General features: G+C 27.5%; 2 protein-coding genes across 3 annotated transcripts in view; both read right to left on the bottom strand.

Moving 5' to 3' along the window:
* Window positions 1–3,515: 3,515 nt before the first annotated feature.
* On the bottom strand, window positions 3,516–4,382 carry LOC132926389 (PHD finger-like domain-containing protein 5A). Its single transcript, XM_060990740.1, has 3 exons — window positions 4,202–4,382; window positions 3,892–4,082; window positions 3,516–3,820 (listed from the first exon to the last, which is right to left on the bottom strand). The coding sequence occupies exons 1-3, from the start codon at window positions 4,251–4,253 to the stop codon at window positions 3,731–3,733; spliced, it is 333 nt and encodes a 110-aa protein (XP_060846723.1). The 5' UTR covers window positions 4,254–4,382; the 3' UTR covers window positions 3,516–3,730.
* A 3,951-nt stretch (window positions 4,383–8,333) lies between these two features.
* The window catches only part of LOC132926637 (ABC transporter G family member 23-like), a 47,315-nt gene continuing 45,432 nt past the window's right edge, over window positions 8,334–10,216 (bottom strand). For both annotated transcript variants that reach the window (XM_060991011.1, XM_060991010.1), the window contains exon 15: window positions 8,334–9,623. In XM_060991011.1, coding sequence (XP_060846994.1) covers window positions 9,394–9,623 — 230 coding nt within the window. In that variant the 3' untranslated portion in view covers window positions 8,334–9,393. The remainder of the gene's footprint in view (window positions 9,624–10,216) is intronic.

Raw genomic sequence — 10,216 nt, 5'->3', positions numbered from 1 at the left:
AATTAATTTATTATTTAGTTACCATTTTAATCGGTATAAAATTCGAAAATGTAAACACAATATCTTAATTTCGAATTTGTAAAAGTCTTTTGAAAAAATGTCATCAATATTATAATGTATAGTATACATATCCTAGTATTTAATATGTATATGAGTATGCACACAGGTAATTTTTGTAGTATCATTTAAAACGCTTATTTTGATTGAAAATAAATCGCTCGGAGTGATTTTAGAATAAAAACACCTATTACGAAAATTAAAGAGGAAATTGTTTTAAAAAGAAATCTCGGGGTTTTTTCCAATAAACTAAATTCTTATAAAATTATAGTCATTTGAAAATTTTGAAAATATTAATTTATTTGTAAACAATATATGGTTAGCTATATAGGTAGTAACTTTTTGGAGTAATAAAAAAAAACTCCGAGGTGCCCTCGAATTATCGTTAATTTAACAAATATTATACAAATAGTTACTAATTACAAATCATTATTTCCACTTTTATAAAAAAAAATAAGATGTTAGATGGTTGTAACGTAAGATGTATATTAAGAAATTATAATAAATAAAAGTTCTCCTAGCGTGACGCGCCGCGCCCCTACAGTTACTCCGTTGACGCCGTTATCATGCGCGAAGCCCTACGCGCGACGATAACCGCTGTTAGCAACTGCCGATAAATTATGGACAAAGAAAACCACTCCCGTTCCTTAGCTCTGACTAGATGGTCATCAAGTACCATCCTCCTTTTCTACTATAGTTTTTCTATACCATCATTATGGAGTAGAGCGCCCATGATCGTTTCCACGGCGGATACGCCGAAGGGGCAACAACGATGAGTGACGTAGTGTTTTGTGTTCTTTTAGTCATATATGTATTGTTATATCCGGCCGGTATGTAAGTACAACATTCCTTATATCTTATAAAAATAAAATTATATATAATGAATTATGGTTGTAATGTATACCCTCGACGTCTACGAGCGTCGGGGCCGCATCATGAGGTTGTTTTTAGATATATAAAATTATATTATTATTATTATTATATTAACAGTATAATATGTCATTAATATTATTCAGATAAATTCTTTAAGTCCGAGTTTTATGCCGTTTGGCTTTCTTGGCACAAAATCAAACTTTATATATCTCCACAAAATGACTTAAATTATTTCCTCCTATTTATTCTCATCTTCATATATAAATCCACGATACTCCGGCTCAATAGGGCCTCGGTTCGTGGTTGGCGACCTTCTTAAAATATAAAGTGTCTGCCATTGGGGCTCCACGAATAGTGAAGTGTCTCATGGTGTGGGGGGAATTGGCTCCTAGACTCCTAGACTTTGTTGGATCGTTTAAAAAATATGTTAGGTTTAACATGTCATTTGTTTTATATCATGAAAATAAAATATTACAATATTACGAAAAATAATAATAAATGATTACATTAGAAATTACTTAGAAATTACTAGTAGCTAATGAATTTAAGTATTGCAGTTAACAAAGTGTTGTAATCAATTACCTTATTAATATATACATTGTATTTATACTACAAGGCCTACACAGAAAATTGTTTCGGTGGGTGGGGGCTATACAAATCTTAATAAGTAGTGTATTAAATAATGATGAAATAATTTTTAAGTTTGAGTAATGCGAGAAAATTTTGAGTAGAGTTTGGCACTCCTAGATATGGCCTTGTTTATACATATGTATCAAGTCAAGAATAATTCTATATGGCATAAAATAAATACACTAGTATATTAGATAGTTTATTATTTATATAGTTCAAATACTTGTTATCAAGAAATCATACATTTTTAAATTTCTATCAAATTTTTAGACTCAAATTTATATACATTTTATAAATATTTAATTTTGAAAAATTATGCAAATCTATAATATACTTTATTGTCATTCAGATATGTCTTTTAAAAGTGCAACAATCTACTTTTAAATTTAATCTACCATTGTTACATGTTAATCTTAATAATTTACTAAATGGCAATGACATTATTTCATATTATCTACCTAGTGAAAGATATAAATTTAAAGATATTTTATATCACTATATACTTTTCACAATTCATTTACCTTCATAATCTTCATATTTATTAAAATAAAAAAAAAATCTAAATTTTTAAAACTGTCTAGTCCTTAAATAATTTATTACTCAAAGTATATTATGTTAATAGTTTACTGATACAATGAATATACAGTAGAATCCGCTTATTTGGGACACCACGTAAAGGGGACAACCGCTTAGTAGGGACAGATTGGCATAGTCCCGAACAAATGTATTGGTTTATTAGTTATTCGGTTAATCAGGACAGTTGGATAATGGGGACAAATAGGTCACTGCCCAATGTGTCCCAATTAAGTGGATTCTACTGTACTAAAATTCTAATAATATTTAATGACAGGGCTTTTGATGTTTTTTTCAACTAAATAACAAAATTCATATTCTAATTTAAGTTACACCTGTTTTCTTTCAATATATTTTATTTTATTGGTTACATTGTGTGACCAACATATACAACATATGTTACTAATATATTTAGACATTTAGTATATCCATACTATATTAATATTGTGCTTACTTTTAACAGTTATTACTTATTAGCTTGAAGTTATTTTGATGTAACGCAATGTCTTCTAAAGACTTAAAAACAAAATTGGTAATTGTAATTGTATAACTATTGTGCATTTTATATACATACTAGATTTATCATTTGTTTCATGGTTAGTAGGGTTGTAGTCCAAGATAAACAACTCAATTTTCATAATATAAAAAAGAAAACATTAGTTGTGTGATATTGTTTTTAAATTTTTGATATTATTATGAAAAAAGTTCTTATCGTTTCATATTTTTAATTCATTATTTTTGTGTTTTTCATACTTGAATAACTTTTTTTGTAGTTTTGATATCAAAAATAACAAAAACGATATTGCACAATTTAATATCTCTTTTTTTAGTGTGAAAATTGGGTTTTTTAACTTGGACTATAGTTCTAGTGAATCTCACCCGCGTGAAACAGTTTTACTATGTTGTACCTGTTTATAAGACAGCGACAACACATGTAATGCAGATGAAGCGTTCTCTTAATAATTAATGATTACAATATATGACCTGGCACTGGCTCTTTGGATTTTATATTTTAAGAATATTGGTAAAAAAATAACTGCTATTTAATAAATAATAAATATTTATTAATCAATATTCATGCAAATTAATTATACAAAGCAATAATAAATATAATTTATATATAATACTATTTTATGATTAAGGATATACCTTAATTTTTAATAAGCAAAATTTTATTAAACAGAAGTAAAAAACAAGCAAAGATTAAGCGTTAATTAATATATTAATATATTGTATATTATTAATATATTAATTATTTCAAGAATCGATTATAAATAAAAAATTACATAATACAAAATATAAATATAAATACAGTGGCATTAACATAAAACCTTAATTTTTAATAAATAAATATTTTATTAAATAGGAGTAAAAAACAAAAGTTAATATATTAATTATTTCAAGAACTGATTATAAATAAAAAATTACATTATACAAAATATAAATATAAATACAGTGGTAATGACTTAAACACCTTAATTTTTAATAAGCAAATATTTTATTAAATAGAAGTGAAAAAGAATTTTTATTCCATTATTAATTTCAAGAATTAATAAAAACTTACATCATAAGAAACATGAATGGAAATACAGTGGCATTAACGTGCTTTGAACCCATATTTCTTGCGTTCGTAAAATAGATCTGTTTTAGCACTTCCCAAATTTACAATTTTCGGGCATCCGTCTCTCTGAAATAATAGTAACTTCATGAACCTGAATTATTCATAAAAATTATAATACAATTTAAATTATGACTTACATCTTTTTCTTGAATTGTGCATTCCTTACAATAATATGCATCTGATATTCCAGGTCCACCGCATGTAACACATCGTCCCTGGTATGAGCCATAATTGCACTCATCACAAATGCGTACCAATGTACATGGTCTGACATATGAATCACAGATAACACATTTGCCATCACATTTTTCACATAACCGACCTATAGCTATAAAAAACATAATAATATGTGTTAAATTAAATAAAAAGTATATAATAAATAAAAATTGTATTAATACAATAGACTATGAATTTAATATGAAAATATTATAAATATTATACACATACCGACGCCGGGTTGCTTACGACAAAAAATCAAGTCTGGATGATGTTTAGCCATCTTTTAGGGTGACTGTTTAAATAAAATAGTTAGATAGGTAACCAATCATTAATACTAATTTAAATTATAAAATTTTAACCGGCTAAACTCGCAAGTATATCACAAGTGAATTGATTACTTAGTATTTACTTATCATAATATTCACAGTCAACATTGGACATATTATTATGAATCATTTAATCAATAATATTGCCAAATATCAGTGTCGCCAAAGTGAAACTACAACTAAAAAGGTGGTCAATTGGGTGCCGCTCAGCTGTAAAGTAGGTTGTTAGTGGATTGTAATGAAAGGTATTCAATTTCAAATCAATGATATGATATCGTTGTATAGAAAATACGATTCGGAGTAGACGGTTCGTCAGCCTAGAATATTTTTTTAAAAGGACCCCTTAGAAAAGCTGTTTTTAATAAAAAAATCAATATATTTTTTCACAACCAAAATAAAAATTAAATAAAAATAGAACTACAGTTCCTTTAATTTATTAGTTTTTATTAAACTATATAATTAGAAAGATTTTTTTCTTGCTTTTAGGGAAGCTAATTTTTTGATAGTTTCATCAAAGTCAATAGATTTAAAAATATCTTTTCTGATGATAAAATTATTAAATAATTTGAATATTCTGTTGTTGAAGTACTTCTATAATTGTTTTTATACGCGCCAGTTTAGAATACGCCCTTTCATCAATGAATTGTTATACATAACTTTTAGTACATAAAAAAGTATAATTCAAGGTTAAAGAATATTTTGTGTAAAATAATACTGTTTATTAATATATTGCCATACATATTGGGGTTCAACTTAAATATTTAATAAAAAAAATAATGTTGTTTCTATTTTTAACAAAAAATTAGTTTTATTTTTATTTTTTAAAACATATTATTATTGATTTTTGAATTCATAAATCTGAATTTTAAGTATATAACTATGTGCTACAATCATACATGTAAAATATAATTAAACAATATACACCAGTTAACTAGGTATAGTAAAATAAATTAAAATATATGACTGTTTGAATAGCTTTTTAAAGATTAATAGCTTATAATTTTTATAACTTGTACTTTTATTTGTTTAATCAGTATTTAATTCAATTTTATGAAAAATCATATTTTAACAAAAAAAAATATTTATGTACATGGGCGTAGCTAGGATTTCAATCAGGGGGGGCAGTGGCGTAGCCAACTTTAAATCATTAAAACCCAATATTTACCTATTAGGTATAAAAAATATAATTTAGTTTGAAGTGCAAGAGAAGGGCACTTGCCCCTCCCCCCTGCCCCAACCTCGCTATGCCCATGATTATAGCTTATTTAAATTAAAAAAAAAATAAATAAAATCAAACTGCTTGAGAAGAGACTACAGAGATATTATGATGAAATAAATGATTAATTGATTTGAAATGATTTTTCAAAGTGGACACACTACTAATAAATATGTGTTCAATCTTGATTTTCTAAGATTTTTAGAACTGGCGTACATCCTATACTGATCTGCCGGACGGCTGTTATTTGGCTTTTTGTTTCCAAAAACACTACAGAACAATAGTAAATGCGCTGAGGAATGCACTCATACCACTTAATGTATACGATGCACATTTCTGTTAGTAGTGTGTCCGCTTTGAAAAATCACCAAAAATCCAATTATTATATCACCGTTATAAAAAGCATATCGATAGGTTGATATACACGTTGGCTACTTGGTGTAAAAGTTTCAAAAATAAGAACTAAGAATTACGGCGTCCAGAACTTATAACTGAAAAAAAGAAATTTTCAATCTGCAATTCTGCGGTAAATCCTATACTTACCTGCCGGATGGACGTTATTTGGACTTGTTTAAAAAAAACACAACAGGACGATAGTTAATGCGCTGAGGAAGATACTCATACCATGTCCATACTTATATGACGTTTATATGACAACCAAAAAACATTTAATAAATAAATTAAACACAATTGAATAACATTTAAGTTTTAATTGTTCAAAAACTCAAATGCATTTTAGACTCTTAGTTGCGATCGTTTACCGAGAATTTATTGCTCACGTCCAAAACATCATGATTATGGATGTTACGCTTGGAGATTTCATTCAATATTCTTGTTCTCTAAGGTTGAAGCAAAAAGGGCAAGTTGACACGGTTCGAAGCATTTTCCGTATACTGTTCAAGCAGATCCAAAATTTCAGGAAGTAGCGAATCACGTCGCTATGTGGATAGAGAACCGGATACGTTAATTATGGTAATGTTAAATTGCACATTAACTATATTATTATTTTCCACTACAGTAAAACCCTATTATTTTAAACTCTTTTTAGTGGATTTGGACGAGTGAATCAGAAATGTATGAGATTTAGTGACGCAGATTTCAGTCAATATCATATACGAAGATGCGATTGGAAGGTCTTGTTGACCGCTGAAATATTTACGCCATCTGAAGAGTTGCTTGGTAATATAGTCATATAGATAATGATTTTTTTTCATATACACAATAATCCAATATTTCCCACATCAAATTGCAATACACCTCGTCGTATTCGACTAGAACCAGAATACATTGAGAATCTGGCGGAAAATCGGCTGTGCGCCAGTTCTAAAAGTCGACCCTTTGACCTAGCGTTTTGGAACTTTTACAGCTCGTAGCAAGTATCCTGAGCTACCGTCCCTGCGAATTTGGTGAGCATCCTACAAAAATCCCGGTGTCAGTGATCTCATTGTGCATTTTTGTTCTACCGCGGGGCACTCGACAAAAGCTAAACTCAATAAATATCAATGTTAAATAATAGCGTTTTAATAAATATTTAAAAACCAGTTTATTAGTTTACAAATAAATTACAGGCAAAGTCTATTGATGTATGCTAAGTCCAAAATAATATTCAAGATGTATTGAATATATTTAATAATAATAAAGAATGATCAAATTAATTTAAAAATTAAAAAAAAACCACATTAAAACCGTATTTGTTAAACTTGACCCACTCAGTTTTTCGTATTTATATACGTATACCACATCAAAAGTCTTCAACCATATATTATAGGTCAGTGCAAGTCCAAAATCTAGTTTTCATATTATCTTCGACTTTTAACTCTTCACGTTTTTAAGTCTGCAGCTACTCTTGACTTTTTTAGTTTTAGTCGGTTAGGTTAGTTATTATTATACTATTATATTTATATTATATAGGCACTTGTTTAACGTTTATTGGGCGTCCTATACATATAATATATATATATATATCGGCAAGAGTGCTGACCAAACCACGTTAGCACCGCGTGCCGTTCGAATACTGAACAAATTTTATACGACCTGACCAACAGTGAATTGACTCGGTGAACCATGTAATTGAACTTAATAATAATATGAGCAAGGTGTTTAGTAATAAGTTAACACATTAAACTAAATGTTAAAAATTAAAAAAACTTTAATAAAATGTGTGTGTTGTGAGAAAGTGAAAGTGTGAACATTTCCGATTGACCTGGAAGAAATTGACTGAACAAAAATTAAAAATTGTATTTTGTTTATAATATTATTTTAACGATCAGAGATGTTTATCGTTTTGTAGTTACGAAATTTTGTGGCCAGATAAATTAATTTGTTCCACGCCAAAACCATGTTTCTATATTATAATGTCAGTATTATGCCAAAACCATTATTGTTGATATTGCATAGGATCTCTTTTAAAATACTATGAACTAGTATTTAAATGATATATTAACATTTAACTTTTAATTATTTTCAAAAATTCATCAAAATTGCCTATATTAAACCCCTTAAATAGCCTATGTGTGGAGTGCTACTTATATATTTTAGACCTAATATGCTGCTATTTCAGAAATAAATATCTAGTTGATTTCGGGACGTGGAGATAAAAATCTCTAAACGTGCTTCACCAGTACTGTAGAAAATATTTAAAATCGAATAATGTTTTGAAACACGTTCGTTTGATTTAAGAATGGTTGTTTGTCATATTGTCACTGTCGACGGACGACGATGTACTCGGAAGGTAGTTGTCTTATTACTTATTAGGGTCTAGAAGTAATAAGACAGTTTAATTTTACTGATAGAAATAAAGAAAAAAAAATCTGAAATGTATATTAATATCTATTTAATAATATAAATTTTAATATTATAAAATAAATAAACGTTTAAGTTTCAATTTATGAAAATTTCATTTTTAACCTATACAAGATGATGATTGTTTTAACATGAATCACTCATTATTCGAAAGCTATTAACATTTTTGAAAACATTTTTTTTATCTAATTTACAGTCAAAATAAAACAAATATTTTAGAAAATAATATACATAAGTACCTAATATTACCTTACCTATATTATCGTTACATTTTTATAAAAACATTTTTACTTATTCGAATGACAACATAATTTTTTAATTTTATAGTCTGAAGCAGAATATTTAAATTTTTAAAAATCAAAATTCGGACGAGTAGTTATGAGTTATAACTTTATAAGTATTAAAAGTTTGGACAAACGGAATAGTAGACCGGAGTATCCCCGTACCATTCCACTCAAGTACTCAACTCACTAAAACGTATTTAAAAATATTTCAAAAATGTTAAAGTTTTAAAATAACGAGTGGTTCATGATATAAAAATTACACTGTTTATTTTTAATGATAATCATATACGATCATATTATATATAATAATACTGTTTTTCCATTCATATTTTTACTGATTTTATAAACAATTAATATTCATATTACATGTAAATATGAAATAAATAAAGTATTTTCATACAATCTGCGCTTATAAGTATTTTTTTTTATGTACAAAATTTTATTACAAAAAAAAATTTGTTTTGCTAGATACTGATGTACAGCAATTAAATAATAATTATCTAACATATTAATACAATATGATATAATTTCATCAAAATGAATTATGTTTTTTATACATATTATATTATATTTATAAATATAAATAAAAATATCGTTTAAAACGTTACAGCTATTACACATGGCTTATATATTATAAATAAAAATAATATATTAATTTATTTATAGTTTATAGGTACGATCGTGGTCTATTGGCGGTTTCCAACAAAAACAAAAACAATAAAATACGATATACCTAATTATTTGGTAGGTATTTTTTTAAATTTCAATATTATTATGTGAATCACGCGCATATTAACTTTTCGTCCATACGTCACGTTTGAGTTTCAGCATTATGAACGACACTAGTGTGAAGACGAGTATCCAAGAGAAGATCGACATGAATCCAAGATACACGGAAGGATGCTGGAGGCCCAGGCCTTTGGCGGTCAGCGACCGCAGACTTTCGGTGGACATCGTCAGCGGCATGTAGACGCTAACGCTGCGCAACAGGTAATGGATACCCTCAGTGGGCCACATAAGTCCTAAAACGGATTCCAATAAGGAGGAGCGTTAGTGTGTGACAAAAGTTTGGTGAGCTGAGTTGATCATAAAAAAATGTATATAAGTACATGAGTTATTTTAATCACATTTACGTTAATAACGTTAAAGAGAGATCAAAATACAACTAATATTTTTTACTCGCCGTGTTTATGAATAATTTTGATTGGGAGGTGATGATGTCTTTCTACCCATAAAATGTATACCTTTGCACTCTGCAGTATTATCGTATACTGAATGATACATTTAACGCAAAACATTCATTACTTTAAAAATTATTAAAGTTTTTGAATATTTTTTTGTTACCTATATAAATATTTGAAAATGTGTATTTGCAATATCTATTCATATTTTATACGTATTTATAAAGTATGTTCATGAACTTTTAAAATCATTTGTATCAGTATCTACCTAGTGATTCCAATACTAAAGAGCACTCATTATAATTTATATATTTCTTACATTATTTCAAATTATGATAAAATAACGCGAGAAAAAGTAATATTTTTTTTTCTTTATAACTGTTATAAGTTTTTAAGATTTTTACTATTGTTCAATGACAATATACTTATTTAAA

Source organism: Rhopalosiphum padi, chromosome 3, assembly GCF_020882245.1.
Source record: "Rhopalosiphum padi isolate XX-2018 chromosome 3, ASM2088224v1, whole genome shotgun sequence".
Taxonomy (NCBI): domain Eukaryota; kingdom Metazoa; phylum Arthropoda; class Insecta; order Hemiptera; family Aphididae; genus Rhopalosiphum; species Rhopalosiphum padi.
The sequence above is the reverse complement of the archived record's forward strand: the minus strand, read 5'-3'. Positions and strand labels throughout refer to the sequence as shown.

Excerpts from the sequence above, each read along its gene's own strand:
- LOC132926389 (XM_060990740.1), bottom strand. The coding sequence starts at position 4,253 with ATGGCTAAACATCATCCAGACTTGATTTTTTGTCGTAAGCAACCCGGC. Across the intron at positions 4,083-4,201 it reads TCGTAAGCAACCCGGCGTCG|CTATAGGTCGGTTATGTGAA; the intron begins GTATGTGTATAA and ends TGTTTTTTATAG. Across the intron at positions 3,821-3,891 it reads GCACAATTCAAGAAAAAGAT|AGAGACGGATGCCCGAAAAT; the intron begins GTAAGTCATAAT and ends CTATTATTTCAG.